General features: G+C 48.1%; 9 protein-coding genes across 9 annotated transcripts; 7 read left to right on the top strand and 2 right to left on the bottom strand.

Moving 5' to 3' along the window:
• Positions 1–137: 137 nt before the first annotated feature.
• On the bottom strand, positions 138–1,956 carry AKAW2_10924A (cytochrome P450; the record flags this gene model as incomplete). Its single annotated transcript, XM_041692590.1, has 3 exons — positions 138–1,206; positions 1,255–1,748; positions 1,804–1,956. The coding sequence occupies 3 exons, from the start codon at positions 1,954–1,956 to the stop codon at positions 138–140; spliced, it is 1,716 nt and encodes a 571-aa protein (XP_041537644.1).
• A 1,249-nt stretch (positions 1,957–3,205) lies between these two features.
• On the top strand, positions 3,206–4,558 carry AKAW2_10925S (uncharacterized protein; the record flags this gene model as incomplete). The annotated part of the gene is made up of 4 exons (XM_041692601.1): positions 3,206–3,301; positions 3,366–3,831; positions 3,879–3,971; positions 4,020–4,558. 4 exons carry the CDS (start codon positions 3,206–3,208, stop codon positions 4,556–4,558), a joined length of 1,194 nt encoding a protein of 397 aa, XP_041537645.1.
• Positions 4,559–5,031: 473 nt separating this feature from the next.
• Positions 5,032–6,113, top strand: AKAW2_10926S (putative secondary metabolism biosynthetic enzyme; the record flags this gene model as incomplete). Its single annotated transcript, XM_041692612.1, has 2 exons — positions 5,032–5,939; positions 5,999–6,113. 2 exons carry the CDS (start codon positions 5,032–5,034, stop codon positions 6,111–6,113), a joined length of 1,023 nt encoding a protein of 340 aa, XP_041537646.1.
• A 706-nt stretch (positions 6,114–6,819) lies between these two features.
• On the top strand, positions 6,820–7,689 carry AKAW2_10927S (uncharacterized protein; the record flags this gene model as incomplete). The annotated part of the gene is made up of 1 exon (XM_041692623.1): positions 6,820–7,689. One exon carries the CDS (start codon positions 6,820–6,822, stop codon positions 7,687–7,689), a length of 870 nt encoding a protein of 289 aa, XP_041537647.1.
• A 115-nt stretch (positions 7,690–7,804) lies between these two features.
• On the bottom strand, positions 7,805–9,899 carry AKAW2_10928A (Zn(II)2Cys6 transcription factor; the record flags this gene model as incomplete). The annotated part of the gene is made up of 5 exons (XM_041692634.1): positions 7,805–8,442; positions 8,501–8,781; positions 8,830–9,057; positions 9,112–9,729; positions 9,784–9,899. 5 exons carry the CDS (start codon positions 9,897–9,899, stop codon positions 7,805–7,807), a joined length of 1,881 nt encoding a protein of 626 aa, XP_041537648.1.
• A 288-nt stretch (positions 9,900–10,187) lies between these two features.
• On the top strand, positions 10,188–11,489 carry ERG9_1 (bifunctional farnesyl-diphosphate farnesyltransferase/squalene synthase; the record flags this gene model as incomplete). Its single annotated transcript, XM_041692645.1, has 3 exons — positions 10,188–10,255; positions 10,320–11,394; positions 11,445–11,489. The coding sequence occupies 3 exons, from the start codon at positions 10,188–10,190 to the stop codon at positions 11,487–11,489; spliced, it is 1,188 nt and encodes a 395-aa protein (XP_041537649.1).
• A 940-nt stretch (positions 11,490–12,429) lies between these two features.
• On the top strand, positions 12,430–13,260 carry AKAW2_10930S (uncharacterized protein; the record flags this gene model as incomplete). Its single annotated transcript, XM_041692657.1, has 1 exon — positions 12,430–13,260. The coding sequence occupies one exon, from the start codon at positions 12,430–12,432 to the stop codon at positions 13,258–13,260; it is 831 nt and encodes a 276-aa protein (XP_041537650.1).
• A 2,263-nt stretch (positions 13,261–15,523) lies between these two features.
• Positions 15,524–16,771, top strand: AKAW2_10931S (uncharacterized protein; the record flags this gene model as incomplete). Its single annotated transcript, XM_041692668.1, has 1 exon — positions 15,524–16,771. One exon carries the CDS (start codon positions 15,524–15,526, stop codon positions 16,769–16,771), a length of 1,248 nt encoding a protein of 415 aa, XP_041537651.1.
• Positions 16,772–18,280: 1,509 nt separating this feature from the next.
• On the top strand, positions 18,281–19,585 carry AKAW2_10932S (putative aminotransferase; the record flags this gene model as incomplete). Its single annotated transcript, XM_041692679.1, has 1 exon — positions 18,281–19,585. One exon carries the CDS (start codon positions 18,281–18,283, stop codon positions 19,583–19,585), a length of 1,305 nt encoding a protein of 434 aa, XP_041537652.1.
• Between the last annotated feature and the right edge of the window lie 50 nt (positions 19,586–19,635).

Genomic DNA, 19,635 nt, shown 5'->3' on the forward strand with positions numbered 1-19,635 from the left:
ATATTAGCTCTCGAGTCTTTTTGAATGCAATTTAATTTATCTGGCTGCGTGTGGCTAATGCTACAACTTTTGAGAAAAGGCCCCAGGCTATCACCATTTCGGGTGCAAGGAAAATTGATACATTGACTCTTTTGGATTTAAGCCACCAGAGTTACACGGCACGGATATCCATCTACTGGATGAGTGCCAGCTTTCTCAGACTGATATGCTCTTTCGCCGTGCAGCAGCTTAGGCTTCTTGTTCTGAAAGCCTAGAGACTCAGCAATGTGATCAAACCAGCCCCTCTGTTTCGCCTTCATCGCATCCAATTCATCGTAGGCTGGCTTGATATCGAATGTCCGGGCGGTCATCACCAAGACTGTCCGCATCTCGTTGTAAACAAGAGTCTGGCCAATACAGTTGCGCGGTCCCTGCTCAAACGGACGATAGGCTGCCGGGTCGGGGTAAAGCTCGTGGCCTGGGTCAACAAGCCACCGCTCTGGGAGAAACTCTCTCGCTCGTGGCCATACCCTTGGGTTGAGATGCGTCGCCTGGTGTAAGATGGTGACGCTGATATCGTCTGCCAAGGGGTAATGGTTGCCGTGTCTGTCGGTAAGTGACAAGCCATCTGCGCCTTGACGCATAGTGCCTGCGGGGGAGTAGAGCCGAAGGGTCTCTTTGATAACTGCCATTGTATATGAGCATTGATTGAGCAAGGAAGGTTGTTCGCGGAGTAGCTGCACCACAGCTGAAGGATCTGGCCCAAATATGCGGTCATGTTCTTGCCGCACTTGAGCCAAAGCCTCAGGGTGCTTAGATAACATGTGATACACGTAAGCGATACTGCTTGAAGTGGTATCAGTCCCGGCAAAGAGGAACAATCGAATCTGATAGGTCACATATTCTGCGAAGCCGTCGTCTAACTGTGTAGAGTCAGTGATTCCTTCGTTTTTACTCTCTAGATATGCTTCCAAGGCTAGAGTAAGGATGGATTTGGCTCGCTTAGAACGAGGCAAATCATCCCGTTTGGCTTGCTTCATCTCGGAGAATCGCTCATGCAGTGCTTTACGAATGCATTGATTCACAACGCGACCGTAATATCCCTGAACAATAGGCCGAAGTGGGTGTGCTCGTATGCGAGGGTCCCAAAAAGAATGCCATTTGGTAATTTGGCCAAGAGCAGTTGCAATGATGTTGTCGGAATTCTGATGATCAAGGTCCGCGTCGCTAGTCTCGTTAACATTTGCCATACAATGTGAGGAAGGGTAAACCAACAGCGTCACTTTCAGAATGACATCCATGGTTAATCTGGTGGTCAGGTCATCTAAGGCGAAGAATTTCCCAGCATTGACTTTCTCGTGCAACTTATCACAGAATACACCAACCGACTTGATAACTTCGGGAAGGAGATCCTGCATGCTACCAGCACTGAATCCCGGATTAAAGATTGATCTCCAGGCCTTCCACTCAGCATTTCCCATAGATATCATACTAGGCCCGCCAGTAATCGGTTGCATGAATCGAGGCTGTATGACTGTTTTGGGCAGGTTTAATTTATTTGTCGCCTGTGATGCCGCTTCGGGATAGAAGACTATATACTGTGCGGGGGACATAGGCCAGACATCCAATAGAAAGATCTCCGTGTCAGTATATTCCGACGCTAACTCTTGCGTCGCAAGCACAACATTGGCATCGTCAGGTAGACTATTAACATAGTCCGAAAGAACCAGCATGTGGCCAGTTAGCCAACTCCATCCTGCTGGCATGCGCTAAACATGGTGTTAGTGATAGTGTAGTAAGCTTTGTAGGTAAGATTGAGCTTACCACTCCTTGTTTGCGGAGGCGGTTGATTTTAGACCGGTGTTGGTAGAGCGCATGGAGTCCATACACGGCGAGGCTTACAAACGGTAGGCAAATAGTCAGAATAATGTTGATGGAAGCCATTGGTGTAAACTTGATGTCCCTCGCTTCCACCATGGACAGGCAATCGGAGGGAGCGGTTTAGTGGGGGAGTGTTAAGGGGATCATGGGCAGGAGGCGGTGAGATTAGGCGGGCAGTTGCCTAAAATGGCAATAGTGTAACACTCCAACATTTCCCAGCCTCAATCGTTGATTCTGTGTGCAGCACACCTCAAAAATGCTTAGAATAGCATTTTGTGGAGCCTCAACTGCTATACAAGCATATGCGGGAGGATCTTCAAGCGTAAACCAGAGGCTGTGTTTGGAATGATATTCGGATAAGCCCAAGTTACAACCACCGTTGGTCTGCTCGAACGCGCAGTTTGTCCATACTGATAGCGAAGATGATGTAATTATCAAATTGTCAGTGGCCTGACTGCATGATCCCTTGCTTGTATCATACCAGAGCACGGCCGCAGTTTCTCGGCCTTACTGCTCAGCGCCTCAGCATTTCAGCTTGGTGCGTTAAAGGGGAGATGTCGCGTAGTACATGAAGGTTATGGCAATCGTGAAGGAGCCATATTGGTAAACTAAGCTGGATAATGGCATGTGCAATGTTAGCAGAGTACTTTCAGCACTCCTGATGCTGTCGCTCAGAGACATGACGGGGACTCCGTAACCTCCGAGCGATACTTAGTCTCAAGAGTGACATGCCAGCGAACAGAGTGCATATAGCTCATCGTGGAAGGTATATTGATTATTTGCACATGAAGGGAAAAGACACCTCCTGGTATCTGCGTCGGCTATTCATATAGTAATGACGTCGGAAACGGTCATGGTCTTCATCGTAGCCAGGACACTCAAGACAGGGGTGACGCTAGTGAGACTTGGAAGGGATATCGGTTCCCACCCACTGATGACAAGCGTCTTTGAGAGGCAGAGCTAGATGGCTATTGCTAAACACGCGTGGGAAAGGGAAGAGAGAAAATATCAATCTCAACATCGCACTTTCTAAGTCCAAAGCGCTGGGAATTGAGGCTGAGTCTTCGAAAAGAAACTGAGAATCTCAAGGCAACCCTTGAGCCCCTTGCTTCTTTTGGGAGGCATTACCATCCTCGTGAGGTCGATGAAATGCAGTCAGCATTGAGTATGTAGGAGGAAATCCAGTGAGCCGCTCAAGACCCCGCGCAGCCAACCCAGACACTCGTGCAACCAGAGGGTCTGACAGCCCAGTATACATAAAGCGGTGTTCCCATCGGAGAAGTGAATCAGGAACTGCATGTACACCTGTATATGATATGCCCAAGTCATTTGGGAAAGCTTAAATATGGACATCTCCTCGCTGAATCTCACGTCTAGTCAATATTCTCAGACCCCGCCGGTCATAGGTGATATCGGTCGGATTACCCAGCGGCAATATGGGGTAAGGCTATTTCAAGCATAATTATCCGAAGGTATCACACTAACTCAATATGTATGAATACCAGATAGCCGTTGGCATTTTCTTCGCGTTGGCAGCACTGTCGTTTCTTGGCCGCATCTTCATCCGACTCTTCACCCGACGACGCCTCTATTTGGACGATGCGTTCCTTAGCTTTGCTTTTACCACGCTGCTGATAGGCACGGTCCTGGGCTTTCTCCGTGCATACACCATCTACTTTCAGATGGCAGCGTTGGAAGGGAATGTTGACGCACTTCTCTTTCTCGCCTCACATTTAGAAGAACATGCGAAAGATTATGGCTTTAATATTGCCTTTATAGTCCTTCTCTGGACCACAGTCTTTTCCGTCAAGTGGTGCTACCTGGCGTTCTTCCACCCTCTCCTGGTGGGGATGTCACGCTGGTTTATCCTTTATTACCGTTGCACTGTGGGGCTATCCTTTATTTCGTGGATTTTGAGCGCCTTTGTCGCACCGATCGTTCCTTGTCCGTATACAGGAATGAAGGCAATCTGTAAGGATCCCTCGTCAGCGATAATCTCTCACACTAACCATTTAAAGCAAAATGCTTCCCCTCCTTACCTGTGCCGAACAGCACGGTCCTCGCAATGGTCTGGCTTCCACCGATTTTGGATGCGCTCACTGACCTGATGAGTATGTCACTTAGCCAGATGAGGATTAGCTATAACTAACTTTTCCCAGTCATTAGTATTCCAATGCGATTGCTCTACAAAGTGCAGTTACGAACCTTGACGAAATTAGGTCTTGGATGCTTCCTGTGTCTCTCGATCTTCATGTGCACATGCTCCATTATTCGCACCGCAGGCACGTGGTACCACGGACTTCTCGACTACCCATGGCAGGTATTCTGGCTTCATTTGGAGGGATGCATTGGAGTTACCATGGGATCCATCACCGTCTATCGGTCCACTTTGATCGGATCCAACGAGGTCTCAACTGCGTTCAAGAAATACTTCACCCGGATCAAGGACGCCGTGTTGGGTTTGTCGAGTGGCACAGCAGAGGGGCCTCCAGCGGAGGAGAACAAAACCCAGACACGTCAAATTAGGCTACCGTCTATTCCGCAAGCGACCATCACGGGGTTGCGAACGTGGTTTGGTCTCTCCAGGAAGGACCCTGCCGCGTCCAATGATGGCTCCGGGCTCACCAGCTTTAACAGCGATATCGATTACCATACTTTGTTGAAAGCTCCCAAGGCAGTGGCGAATCAACATCAATGAGGCCTAGAATTGACTTTCGCTGTTTCTCTCGAAAAGGTGGGCATGAATGGATCCAGACATATATCTTTGATCTGTCTGGATCTAATGATGATGATCGGATGAAAAGTAGGAGGTAGTGGTGATCGAGGACCACGCATACAGAGGTGGCTAAGGATCAGATGGTCCCTGGCTACAGCGTATGCCTCGACATAATATTATCGGGATCGGAGTTAAGACGCGACATGTCATATATGATATACGCGGGGATAGCATATCTCCAGCACAGACAAAAGGTTCAGAATGGATGGACCGCGCCAAACACCCGGCTTAAGTCCGCGGACATTGGGTGCCGCTTTGGGCTTAGTGGCTGATGACCGTGATATATAGGACCATCAGGAACTGGTATTAAGAGAACTAGACAGGCTACTTCAAAGATAATACTTTCTACTTGAGATCATCTGCAGTTTCTCTTAGAAATTCCTATTCCACCCACAATGGCCTCAAAGGACCTCCCCCCATCGACCGCTCCCTTCTTCCCCAATGTGTTCTTCTATAACCAATTCTGTGCCAAGCCCAACTGGCCGCCCTCAACCACAAACCTCTCTGGTCAAGTTGCCATAATCACTGGAGGAAACAGTGGACTGGGGTATGAGTGTGCATTCCAGCTTCTATCCCTTCAACTGAGCCACTTGATCCTCGCTGTTCGCTCTCCCCAAAAGGGGGAAGCCGCAGCAGCTAAGCTTCGAGCCGTTAATCCCACGTCAACAATAGATGTATGGCCACTTGACATGAGCTCATATGTCTCCATACAAAGCTTTGCAAAGCGGGTCGAAAACCATCTTCCTCGCCTAGATATTGCTATCCTCAATGCTGGGGTGAGACAAGCCCAGTTCACCACCAATCCGAACACCGGCCACGAGGAAACAATCCAAGTCAACTATCTCTCAACCATGTTCTTAGCCATCCTACTTCTTCCCAGCTTGAAGAAGAAATCTCCGAGGGGAGTGTCGGGCCGATTGACTATTGTCAGTGCGGCATTATCGCTTCTGCCAAGCTTACCTGACGTGAAGGATGCGCCACTTCTGAAGTTGTTCGACCGCCGAGATACATTTGACGTCAATAGCAGTTACTGCATGTCAAAACTTTTAGCTCATGCGTTTCTCTATAAGCTGGCTGAATATGTCGCCGCAGATGATGTGATTGTTAACCTTGCAGATCCAGCCTTCGTGAAAGGCACGGACCTGGGGCGAGATTCGCCTGCTTATGCGAAGGCTGGGTTGGCGGTATTTGGAGCATTGACAGGAAGGACAGTCAAAGTTGGTGCATCGACGTATGTTGATGCTGCTGTACTAAAAGGGAAGGAGTCGCATGGGTGCTTTCTGATGAGTTGGAAGATTGAGCCGTATGTATTGCCGACTTCTTTTGGATTTCTCACATCATGACTGACCCACGTATGTTCAGGTTTAATGCATCGTTGTATACGCCCGAGGGGAAGCAATCTATTGAGCAGCTGTGGCAGGAGACGATGGATGAACTTGATTTTGCCGGTGTGCGAAGAATACTTGAGACTCTGTAGTTCTCAAAAGGGCCGAAGCACCTGGTCGCTGTCATTTGATAATTGTTCCTCACAGCTGAAACCGGCTTTTAGATCTATGATATTGGAGAGTTAGCCGTACCAGAGCAATTTCATTCCTGAGAATTTACCAACGGGCGGGATACAGAAGAGTAGAGCAAATTCCCATGTATAGCTCATGCGATGAAAAGCTTCGTTTAGACTCTGAGATGTCTGCTGCATAAGCACACCCAATGCAGCATAAAAAGGAGATTTCTGGACTCTATGACGTTGAAGAAACCCATGCCTCTCAAAGCTCCAGATCAATCGGAGAGTGGGGACAGTACTCCACACGGACCCACTTGGCGAGCATGAGTGGGCATGAGTCATTCTGAGTCGAGATGAACACACCAAATCATGATCATAGCACAGCCCACTCCTGCGCCCAAACTGCTTGCAGTTTCCAGAATTAGCCATGGAAAGACTCAAAATTTACACTTTGTCACTTCTCTTACCTGAGGATCTCCAGATTCGGGGACTCTGCCCCACCCGAGCTTCCCATTCCACGTGACGTTACCCTGCAGGCCCAGCTATATAACTTAACCTCAATCCTCATGAACATCACCTGAAATTCCCATCCAAGAGCTCAATTACACATTATACTACCTAACCTCCCAATCGATCAGCCTCATACACACGAATTTCACCAACTATAACCCTCAATTATTGCATGACCTCCCCACCATCCACAATGGCAACCACAACCACCACCTCCAACCCCACCCCAACAATGACCTTCTACGACATCGCCATGCGGCCCCCAGTAACCCGCAACGCCGCTGCGGTAAACCCCTGGAAAGCGCGCCTGGCCCTTAACTTCAAAAACGCCCCCTACTCCACAACGTGGGTCAAGCTCCCCGAAGTATCCAAAGTCCGCCGCAGCCTGAACCTCCCCGCATGTCGCAAATTCGCCGACGGTAGCGACTTCTACACCCTCCCCATCCTCTCCGACCCTACCACAAACTCCCTCATCGGCGACTCCTTTGATATCGCCGTCTACCTACAAAAGACCTATCCCGCTTCTGGAGACGGGGATCTCTTCCCTCCACAGAACCTGGATTACGAGCTGAAAGAGGAGCTGAAGGTGCTGGTACCGCTATCGGAGCGAAACGATACCGAGTATGCGGATTACGCAAGGTTCAATAATAATGTCGACGCGGCGTTTAGTGTGCACACTTTGTTGATGGTGCAGAAGATGCCGTTTGATCCGGAGACGGCGGAGGAGAGTAAGGCGGAGTTTGTTCGGCGGGCGGGGTTTAAGTCGTGGGATGATTTTGCTCTTGACGGGGAGAAGAGGGAGCAGGTGTTGAGTTCGTTCCGGGATATGCTTGGGGACTTGGCGAAGATGTTTGAGAGGGACACTAGTGGGCCGTTTTTGCTGGGGCAGAGGCCTAGTCATGCCGACTTTATTGTGGGTGGGTGGTTGAGGATGTCGAGGGTTACGTTGCCGTCGACGGAGTGGGAGCAGTTGAGGGGGTGGCATGGAGGTGTTTTTGGGAGGTTGCACGATGCGTTGGATGTTTATGCTGAGGTAAAATAGGCTAACAGAGTTGGTGAGAGGGGGAACTTGATGGACAAGAATAGAAGAAGGAAGGAAAAGTATTGTATAATAAAGCATATGAAGTTATACACCAAACGCTTTCCATAAGCAAGATTTATAGCCCATTCCCCGAATATAAGGGCGGCCACCACCCAAAAACATCGTCGCCAAAGAGTTCATGATCGAGTGATGAGAATATGTCTATGGTTGAAGCCTCTTCCTGGGATGGCTGCCTATGTAGCAACGTTTCCATGCCTGGTATGCCCATTGAGCTCTGAAGTTCAGAGGTTGGGGCCTGGGCATCTGTTGACTGGCCATAAATTGCGAGTAAGCAAGACCTCATCTTGTTCACCCAGGCTAATGATTTCGAAACCACATTTTCGTGGTCAGTGATACCATCATCCACGTTGGTTGGTACATTGCTTAGGTTCTCAGCAGTCTTGTCAAGAATAGACGCAATGTCTACAGTTCGTCGAACCATATTCACGTCCCACGCCGGATCTTCGAAGGATGCGAGTCGAATGAGGGTCAAAATTACGGTTCGGAATTGCCTCCACAGAAAGAAGGGGAAGTATGTATACTCGGTTGGCTCGAAGTTGAACATGATATCCACTGCGCGTTTCGCCGCATTGAGGCAATTAAGAAGGGCCTCCATGCTGCTGGTATCAGTTAGAAGAGGGGAATGCCCAAGGCGCGTAAAGATAAGGTCATTGATGCAGATTTCTGTGTGCAGGGACATCGCTTCCAGCATCTCTATGGAGTATCAGTGAGGGCTGTTATGCAGTCGAATCAGGAGTGGCAGTAGACGTACTATTCGTGGCCAGGTGAGGGGGCAATTGCCCTTTCGTCTCGTCTAGTTGAGCGTTGAGGGCAAATATGTATGGATAAATAAGACGCGTACTTTGTTCGCTGTCGTTATCTCTTAGTTGCATACGGACATCAGTGACCTTGCTCGTTATGCGCTGAAGCTTGATCATGTGCACCAGCAGCTCGTCGCCCCGAACACATTTTGAGCCTTGTAACATTTTCAGACACTCTTCGAGGTATGGTGACCATGCCAAGCTCTCCCCAACTGTTTGAAACGTTGCAACGCTGGGTTTGCTATTAGCGGTATTCTTAATAGTTCAATGAATTGCTAACCATGATGTGAGAAAGTAGCAAGCCAATGCCGTCCGTGCAATTGCGATGCTCCTCGGCTGGAACCTGTCTGTAGCTCCCTGAATCTGAGATGCAAGCGGTCGAGGAAACATATGAATTAGATTACCCTCTCCGCAATGCCGGCTTCGAAGTTGCAGATCGACCGTCAAAGCAGTGCACAGCTGAGACAAAATAGTAAGAAGTGATCCCATAGAGAAGCGAAAGTGTCCCCTATAGATCACAATAAGTCATTCGGTTACTGAAAGTGTGATAAGGAAAACTGACCAGCCGATGAAACACAGGAGACCGTGCAACAGATCCATGGTACATTTGCCTTCTACGATTACCTCACGAGCGGCAACCTCTCGAACCGTCTTTGCTAGACTGATCTGTTCTTTTGCATCTGTAGATGTCACAGCCATTATACATAGCCAGAGGAATGGTGACTCTCGGTACAGCTTTTCTGAGGTCGACCCATTCTCAAGGTATAGAAGAGGGAGAAATTCGGTATAGTGACTGAAGAATACTTTGAAATGTTGTTTTGCATCGCGAGACGATGGATCGAGAACGTCGGAATGGCTGTGTGGGAATAGGCTCCAGCTTTGTGAGGTATTAGCCGAATATTTGTCGCCTTGATCTGTAGCTACTCTGTCAAGATCACCAACAAGCGGTTGTGCATGCGACCCACGATCTGCAGGCACTGAAGCGCGAGAGGGAGCTGATATAAAGGACCCTGATGACGAAGCAGTTTCTTCGGGTTCAAGGCTACCCTGGCGAGCTTTCAATAATGAAACGAGCCCGTCTAACTTCTGCTCCAGACGAGCAGCTTGAGAGCCGTTGGGTCTCCAGCCACTCCTGCGGACGGTAGGAGAAGGGTTACATTCTACTTGGAGCCGAAAGCATCTGACCATGTAATGAGCCAACGATCGCCAATGGTGTTTTCGAGAGGCGGATTACCTTTCACATCCATCTCCATTGGCTCGCAGCATGCATTTGCGTTTGACGCGAGCACAGTTGACGCATGCTCGGCCGTATGCGGCCGGTTTTCCATTATTACGTGCTGTCTTTTCCATCTAATTCAGCAAAGAAATGCGAAGTATAATTGAGACACTGGATAGTCCAATGGGAATTCAGGCGCCGCTGCACCGCGAATGTAGAGTTCCTGGAATTAGCTGCACCCTCCGGTGGACGGATTTCGGGGGGTTGAAAATTCGAAATCCGCTCCCGCAACTAAATTAGCGGGATGTGAATCCCACTCCGCTCCGCCTCCACTTTCTATACCCTTAAGAGCCCCCTAGAGTCCAAACCATGTGAAATCTGGCCATTGCAAACGTCGTTCCCTTATTTGTATATCAATAAAGATGGAATCAATTAGCAATGCTCTTTACTATGTGTTTCATTCATTTCATTTGACGAATGTTCTGCAATGGTGATCATCCCACACCCATTGTCCTACCATTGATAGCTGACGGAATACATTTTCGCGATCATAGGATGACCCAACACAACCCAAATCATCGATCCAATATCATAAGTGAAAGCGAATCTCGGCAGGCTTGTTTCAACTTTCTTGATCAAACCAGCCGGAGCTTCAGCGTTATCATTAAGGAGCTCCACTCCGAACTGCTCGTCCCGATTTGTATCTTCTACCTTGTCCTCCGCGGTCTCGACACCATAGAAGACGACCCTTCTATTCCTGTAAAGGCCAAGGAGGCCTTGCTTCGTGGTTTCGAGAATATACTAATGAAGGACGGGTGGACATACGATGGCAACCGTCCCGAAGAGAAGGACCGCGAACTGCTTGTTCACTTCCATCACGTTATCAAAGAGTATAAAGCTTTGAAGCCAACCTACAAACACATTATCAAGGACATCACTAAAATAATGGGTAACGGAATGGCCGACTTCTGCCACAAGGTTACCCTAGGCCGTCCAGATAATACCAGCGTCATGACTATAGCAGAGTATGAGCTGTACTGCTATTATGTTGCCGGCTGTGTCGGTGAGGGTCTTACCCGCTTCTTCATCGAAGCGCGACTTTGCAACTCGTCATTACTCGACAACCCAACTTTACCTCGGTCAATGAGTCTCTTTCTGCAGAAGACCAACATCATCCGCGACGTCAGTGAAGATCACGAAGACAATCGTCGGTTCTGGCCCCGTCAGATATGGTCTAAGTACGTCAGCAACTTTGCAGATTTGTTCAAGCCAGAGAATCGTGAGGCGGCCATAGAGTGCAGTTCTGAGATGATTCTCAACGCACTTGAGCATGTCAAGGAATGTCTCATTTATCTGGCTGGGTTGAATGAGCAGAGCATCTTCAATTTCTGCGTTGTGCCTCAGTGCATGGCTATTGCGACACTGGAACTATGCTTCAGCAATCCCGCTCTGTTTGAACGGAATGTCAACATCAAGATCAGCAGGGGCGATGCGTGTCAGTTAATGCTCGAGTGCACACAAGGCTTGCCGGGGCTATGTCGTTTCGTCAGTCGATATGCACGATGTATCAAAGCCAAAAGCTCTCCAAATGCTACCAAGCTGTTCGAGATTAACAAGATTTGCGGCACGGTATGTTATCCTACCTACCATTTATAGTGAACGAACATTAACGACCATAGATCGAAGAAGCTGCCAAAACTCTAATTCAATCTCAAGAAGGGTAAAACTATCAGTGCATTGTCGCTGAGATGGGGCACACTATTGATGAATGGCAAGACAAATAACTGTAAATGTATTCAAGAAGCGCACATTAGTAACATGCATGTAGCAGTTATTAGATCAGAAAGGCAGTATGGAGACCTTAGCCCGGGAGACTCGTTTACAAGTTTACTACAATCTCTCAGAACAGAACGTGAAGACATTATCCGCATCGCCGATTCTGACCACCATCTGAAAGTCTTTGATCAGTTTTGGGGGGAACTGTGCACCAGCCCCAACTATACAAACGCAACTAGCAATGCTTCCACACTGGCAATTTCAGCCTCCCTGTAGGTGTCAGCATAAGCATTCAGAACTCCAAAGGATTACTCGTATTAGACAATAGCGGATGAAATGACTAGACACTCATTGTATCCTAAGGTCTTTAAGGTATTGCATTGTCAAAGTTGGGATTACCACGTCATAATTTGTTCTTCGGTTAACGTATTGTGTGCTAGCAACGTGTCGCCGCGGCGATGCAAAATATAAAGGGTGACATCTGTTGTGATCCTGAAAACACTAAATCTTTCTCAACAACATACAACTGTGCAGTTCATCATTGACGCCTGCAAACTTCACTGTGAACCTACCCCTCCGCACATGATGGAGCCCCGTTTCGATAGCATCGCATACGCTCGATTGGCCAAATCTTACCTACTCAAGATGAACCGATCTCTCTCAGTGGCGAACGGGGACGGATTTCGGGCCCAGGACCCAGTCACGGAGATCCTCCTCCTGGAAGGCTATCAAAGGCCAGTAGCACCGAAGAAAATGACCCTTCCAGTGCCGAAAATATCTAAATCCAAGGAAGGATTTAACTATGAAGCCAATATATTTCTTGGGTTTACAATTCCTCTCGAACTGGCCCATGAAATACTTAGATTCCTGGATCTGAGGTCCATAGGAATGATGCTCCTAGTCAACAGCAAGACTAAGGAGCAGGTGGAAACCATGCTGGATTACCCCGTCCTCAAAACCCATGCGCACGAGACTCTCAATTTGATGCGCCAGATGAGACTTTCTCCACACTACACCATTGGACAGATCTTTAAGGAATTCTGTCAGCCTAAGTGCAGAACGTGCCCAAATTTTGGGCCGTTCCTCTACATTCCAACTATGCAAAGATGTTGCTATGAATGCAACTTATACAATAAGTCGTACGGACTGGGATCTGTCAAGAAAATCTGCTACTACTTCGGAATTGAGAAAGGGGACCTGAACGACATCCAACTTGTCCACAATATTTGGCTTCATGACCCCCACGACTGCATGGCAAACATCTCGCAGTGCAAGAACCTTGTATCCAAGCTTTATGGGCCGGAGGAGGCAGAGATACTAGACACAACTGTCCATATAATCGAAGGAGAAGGTGTCTATTTATCTGAAGTTGAACCGACGCCATACCAACGGCACGGGATTCCTGGGGGCGGATGTTTCTGGAGCGAGAGGAAAAGGAATCGCATGAAGTTCATGGCCACGGTGCCGTTCCCCTACTGGGACAAGCGGGCACAGGCTACAGATGCAGGAGTCTACTGTACCGCTTGCGCTTACTTCTGGAGAGAGACGGTACTATCCGATGGGCGTGGGCCTTGGGGCTGCGAAGAACCTTGCCCATTAGGCTGGGAATCTTCCTTTCGAGCCTATCGAGAGGCCGATTTACCTCAGCATGTTGAGACGTGTCTAAGCGTCCACGCAGTGGAGATGAACCCTGAGCTGCGTCCTCATGATGGTAACTAGTCCATTTCAGATGAGGGGCATCTTTTCTGATATGTGCCGGGAACCAAGAGCCTTCTTTTGGAAATAACTGTGCTCCGGACAATACGCGGGACGGGCTATGGTATCTTTCGACCCCGATGCTCGTGATTCAGGAAGAACACGAGGATCATGCAGATGCGAGGTTTACGGCACCGGCATTTGGCTTAGTTGAAGTAATGCGATATCTTTGTCGATTGTGGTGGGTGACATCGTGCGTCGGGATGGTGCTTTCTTGGTAGTAGTTAACGTAATGGATCATATCGACCATTCAACGGCTGTATTTAGATAAATATGACATCGCCACTATCTCTTCAGAGTACTTCCAGGGTAAAAAGAGATCAACTAATCTAGCCACCCAGGCACATCATTAAAATGCCGATACGCCCTTTCATACTCCCAATATTCTGGACACCTTGGAAGTCTGGTTCAAACTGGCCTTTTAACCGTCCAAGCGCGTGATCATGCGGTTGACCAGATAGCAGAAGCTTGCGTCGAGGCAACTGATGGGTAGTTCGCCTGTACGTTGTATAATTTGCTCTGAACTCGGCTTATGCTGAAGAAAATTTAGATTTGAACGTCTTATTGGAATAGGTAGAATGGCTTACTATCACCATCACCATTTGTAGGAGAACGGTCTACTATTCCCATCCCGCTCCCTTACTGCGGAAGCTTCAAAGTTATCTGGCGTAAAGACAAGAGCAAATTCTCTTATATTACCCACTCTACTAGTTAGCTGTCTTCAATCAGTGCCATTCCAACGTCTGAATCTGTACTGGATGTTCAAAGTAGCTCAAGAAAGCTCAATTGTGCCCCATCAATGAAATTACGCCGTCGATGTATACTTCCAAAAAACCACATCCCTTATAGAAGTTCGGACCCATTGACCGTCCTCCATGTTACGCTCGTTGTCCCTGTCAGATTCTGGGATAACCTTTCCCTGGCCATAAACTTTGGTGAAAGAGCAGCGGTTGAACTCATTGTTTCCATATCCCCTGCGTCCCGTCGATCAACCTTTTGTGTTGGGCCACTGTGATTGCGTCTCTCTACTCCGACGTCTGAAATCACTCTGAATGTGGACATGCAGTCACCGGCAACCAGTCCCGTTTTTGTACCTTGTGCTACATATTCTAGGCGAGTACGGTGATGTCAACCAGTGTCGCTCAAGCGATAGAAAACATTTGTATAGAATCTATTTCACAACCCTCTTATGTCTGTGACTCTATCGTGCTTGACACTAACATATAAGTAACTTTTCCTCCCAGACGAATTTCACTATATGGGTGATCCAAATCGCGATATGTCACTGGAATCATCAGGTATGCTATTGTTGCCACTGATTTAACTGCTTCCCGCAAGCGATTTCCATTTCCACCAACAGTCGCAGTGATCATTTCCCCATTACGCGGGTGTTCCTGCCCTGCACGCGACCCTTTTAGGAAAAGGAGATGTTATACCATCCATATTATGAAACATCCACAACGCAGCTCATATGATGAATGAGAGTAGGCAGGAATAGTGGATTTTATTAGACGCACTCATGCGAGATATCAGGATGGTAAATTGAAAAGTGTGTACCTAAGAAGCCCATATTATAGATAAGATTGAAGAATATTTTACATCAAGTAATTGTATAAGGGTGTCAGCATAACAGACCTGAATGAGTGCTTCCTATGTCCTCGCGAGCATCTTACTAGGGAAAGATCACGTAACTCGGTCAGTATGCATATGGTCCATACTAACAGCATCTCAGCCTCCCTTATCAAGCCAAATATGAAACATGGGTCAACGGTAACTGTCTATCACAGTCAACAGTGCTTCGTGAATAGCATATTAGCCTAACGTAGATGCTGGCAGGGAAAGTCGAAAATCTCTATAAGCAATCCCCTATTGTACAATGAAATCTGCATTCAGCACTAGTCAATCAAGTATTGACGGTATTGTGTAGCAATACCATTTCACAGATTGGATTCGGGTCCGAGTTGTTGTTTGAGGTTGCACGTGCTGGTGCTACCATAGTGTTGCCGCGACGATTCATGGTCTAAAATTTCACTCACGTTGTGATCTGGAGAGTCCCTTGACACTCCTGCCATCAAAAAACTGTGCACCCTACATGTGCATCCTCCGTGTCGACTTTGAACCTTGGTATGGACTTGTTCTCTATCTCACCTGATATAACATCATCAATATAGTCTAACTCACTCTGTCAATCCAGTCTACCATTCTTTAAAGTCTCATATCTTACATCATGGCATCCGGCTTTGCTTACCGGATCGAGAACCCGATCAGCAAGGTCTTTGGGTTTTTCAATTATCAGAAGCCACAACCCCCGCAGCCAACAGTTGAGAATGTGTTGTCAAAGGACAACAGACAATCAAATGCTGGTCTCAATCTCTTTCTTGGTTATTTTCTTCCCCTTGAACCTATCCATCACATCCTTCTCTATTTGGACGTGGCTAGCCTGGGCAACCTGCTTCTGGTCGATGCAGTATCAGAATCTCAAGTTCTATCACTCCGTCCCTATCGGTTGCTCAGAGAAAAGGCATTTGAAACACTGCATCTGATGGACAAGATGCGTCTCTCTCACCATTACACCACTGAACAGCTCTATGACGAGTTTACCCAACCTTTGTGTCGAACCTGCCATGATTTCGGACCATACCTCCACCTTCCAACACTCAAGCGCTGCTGTTACAACTGCAATTATCACAATCCATTGTACAGGATCGCCCGCGTGAAGGACATCTGTTTTTACTTCGATCTGAAGGAGACAGACCTCGGGGATATTCCGATTGTCCACAGTGTGTGGGAACCTGGGGTCCGTCTGGCAAGCGTCTCCCAGAGTGATGCGATAGCTGTGCTACTCCACGGGCGCGAAGGATCACAGAGCAAAACACATGAAGCACGTCGTACCATGAAGAGAGAATTTGCGACTTTCTCGGAATGGGAACCCCGGAGGTCTACATTTATTAGACGTCCGCTCGCTCGTCCTCCACTCAATCCTCGTCCGAGCGTGACTGTTTGGTATGAAGGCGACTGCCACCAATTACAATTCATGGCTACCGCTCCATTCCCTTACTGGGATAATGAAACCAAAACCTTGGAGTCTGGAACATACTGTCGGGCTTGTTATCACGATTATAACCACTGGCCAAAGGTCGATAGATCTGATGAAGATGAGTCTTACAGTAGGCGGGCTTATCATCGGTCGTATCAAGAGGTGGATCTTCCGGAGCACTTTCGAACGTGTGCTGCCCTTATTGCCTCTTGGCAACCGAGACGGGCTTATTCCCGTGTTCGCCGTGGCGACGAGTACAGCTGTCAAGACGTGGAGAATCAATTTTGGGTTGAATACCCGGAGCCCAACTTAAACCTCGACGGGCGCTCTCTCCTGATCCTGATTTCATCTTCGAAGACCCATTCAGAGATAATCCGCGAGAACAGGAACTGGAGAAGACGATGTCACCGCCATGAATTTCGAACACGCAAACCATAGTATGGACATTCTGAAGTTATCAGAGGGATAGCTAGTCGGCCCCCATGGATCTTTGCATACATAGTGTTAGCTACAGTGCGTGCACACTACCACAATCCAATGCTGCTTGTGTTCTTAGACTAGTTATTAATTTGATATAGCAGTTCAATATGGACTCTTAGCTTGTTTCTCATTCCTCTTGTATCAAACGTTTGTAAGTAGTCAAGGCCAGATATATCTGGTAAGTCTGCATGTTGACAGTGAGATGTCTAAGCTAGCGAGAGCTACTATGAGTAACAGATACAGCAGAACTATGTATTCCGGACTTTTTGGGTATTAAATTTTGTCTGCTAATGGTTGACAACATCCCAGATAATTGACTTGTTGTCCCCGGCATAAGGATACCCTTTCCGCAAGGTTCGAACGCCAGCAATTGATCATTCTTATAATTGCTGTGGTTAACTTGTAATACCAACATATTTTCGACATTTCCAAAACCTGGAATAAAATATCAGGGCTGAGCACGCTGATTACTATCTAATGGATTCTTTTGATAACCTTTCGGAACGGACACACTTATCTACATTTGGTTCTCTGTCATCTACCATCAATTCAATTCCATAACGGCTAGCTAACCACCTCCAAAATTTAGTACCACTCAAATTCCTTCCGCGACAAAGTCAAGGTGATTATCATCATATCAACATGTTCCTCAAAGCCATGCGAAAATGGCACTCCACCAAAATTCCGGAAAGTCGCAATACGAAGGCAACCCGAGAACATAGATCACCGCACATGCTTCGAGACGCAATCATCAGACAGGATATCTAAGGCGTGATGTGCCACAGAGGTCACAAGGTATACTATCTGTCCCTACTAGAACTGTCTCCCGCAAGGGATTACCAGCCACAGTGGGATGGCGGTGATCGCCCCTCTTTAGGCTGGCATTCCTGTCCTCAGTGTGGATTAAAAGAGGTGATTGTCACCCATATCATGAAGCATCCACAAAATTTGACAAAGAGAAACCCTTCATGACCCACTTCACCGAGTTCAGTCTGCCGAACCACACACCCTCCGGTATTCCACACCAGTTCTTCATCTGCCGTAAACTTTCTCCACCGGATCATCCATGGTGGGGATATTAGGTTCCCGACCAACCTTGAGTCAAGACTAAGCGAACCATTAAACACAAACCAGATTTCGGTTCACCTGCTTCACCGTGATGTAATTCACTAATTTTCTGGAGCATCGAAGCTGTGGAATGTAAGGTGTCTACGCTGTGTCTGGATCAGTTCCGCATCAACAGTACCAGTACCAAAACGACCCCTTGAATAGCCTCATACGACAGTTACCTATGCCCAATTTTTCGTGATTTCCTAGAACTGCCAAGGATCGATCCACAGCTATCCGCCTCATCCAGTGGATTCCCCCCTCACGTGTGTCACATCCTCACTTCTCTTCTGGCACCCAAAGCCCATCTCAATCACCAAACCACCCCAATTGTAGCATACAACCCATACATCCACCAACATGGATCCCTCCCCTCTCTCCAACCGAGCCCGCACAGTCGTCTCCTCATCCAACAACCTGATGTGGGACATCCTCAAGAACCCATGGTGTCCTACAACCAAACCCGACGGCTACGTGAATGTAGGGGTTGCCGAAAACGCACTGATGCATGACTACCTGCTGGAATACATCAACACCACGAAACTCACCCTCCCAGCCAAGTACCTCACCTACAATGACGGTGCCATTGGCGCAGAGCGCCTCCGACGCGCCATGGTATCATTCCTCAACAAGCACCTTCACCCATTCAGACCATTGACCATCGACGACCTCCTCGTCACAAACGGTGTCTCGTCCGCCATTGAGCACATCTCATGGGCTTTCACCGATCCCGGCGAAGGCATCCTCCTGGGCCGACCCTACTATGGCACCTTCATCCCAGACATGTCCCTCCGCCCTGGGGCGACAGTCGTCCCTGTAGAATTCGACGACTGCGATCCATTTAGTCTCCAGGCTGTGGACTGCTACGAGCGTGCACTTCTCGCGTTCCAGCAGAACACCGGCCGGAAAGTCCGCGCCTTGATGCTCTGTCATCCGCATAACCCGCTGGGCCGGTGCTATCCCCAGGAAACTATAATTCAGCTGATGCGGCTGTGTCAGAAATATCAGATTCATTTGATCAGCGATGAGATATATGCGCTGTCTGTGTGGGAGAATACCGTTGACGAGCATATTCCCGTGCCGTTCGAGTCCGCCTTGTCCATCGACACAACTGGCATCATTGACCCTAGTCTAGTCCATGCGCTGTGGGGAATGAGCAAGGACTTTGGCGCCAATGGTATCAGACTGGGTGTGATTATCTCCCAGAATAACCCCACTCTGCACAAGGCGTTGCAGGGTGTGTCGCTGTATAGTTATTCCTCGTCTGTTTCGGAACACGTCGCAGCTACGGTCCTTGAAGATACGGACTTTACTGCGAGATATATCGAGCTTAATCGGCAGAGGATGTCTGAGTCATACGCGTTTGCTGTTCAGCGACTTAGGGAAAATGGAATTGAATATGCTCCGGGGGTTAATGCTGCGTTCTTCCTCTGGGTTAACCTTGGTAAGAGGTATCGCGAATTACATCCGGAGCAGACTGCAGATTTGGGTGACGGAATCAGCGACAAGGTGATGCAGCTTCTGCTTCAGAGGAAGGTCTTCCTGGCTAGTGGGGTGTTGTTCGGATCCGAGCATAGTGGGTGGTTCAGGATCGTGTTCACGCACCCGAGGGAGTATCTTGAGGAGGCGTTGCGGAGGATAGTGCTGGCGTTGGGCGATTTATGATTTGCTTACAGCGTGATATAGCATATTATTATACATCGACTATAAATAAC

This window comes from Aspergillus luchuensis, chromosome 1 (assembly GCF_016861625.1).
Source record: "Aspergillus luchuensis IFO 4308 DNA, chromosome 1, nearly complete sequence".
In the NCBI taxonomy this organism is placed as follows: Eukaryota; Fungi; Ascomycota; class Eurotiomycetes; order Eurotiales; family Aspergillaceae; genus Aspergillus; species Aspergillus luchuensis.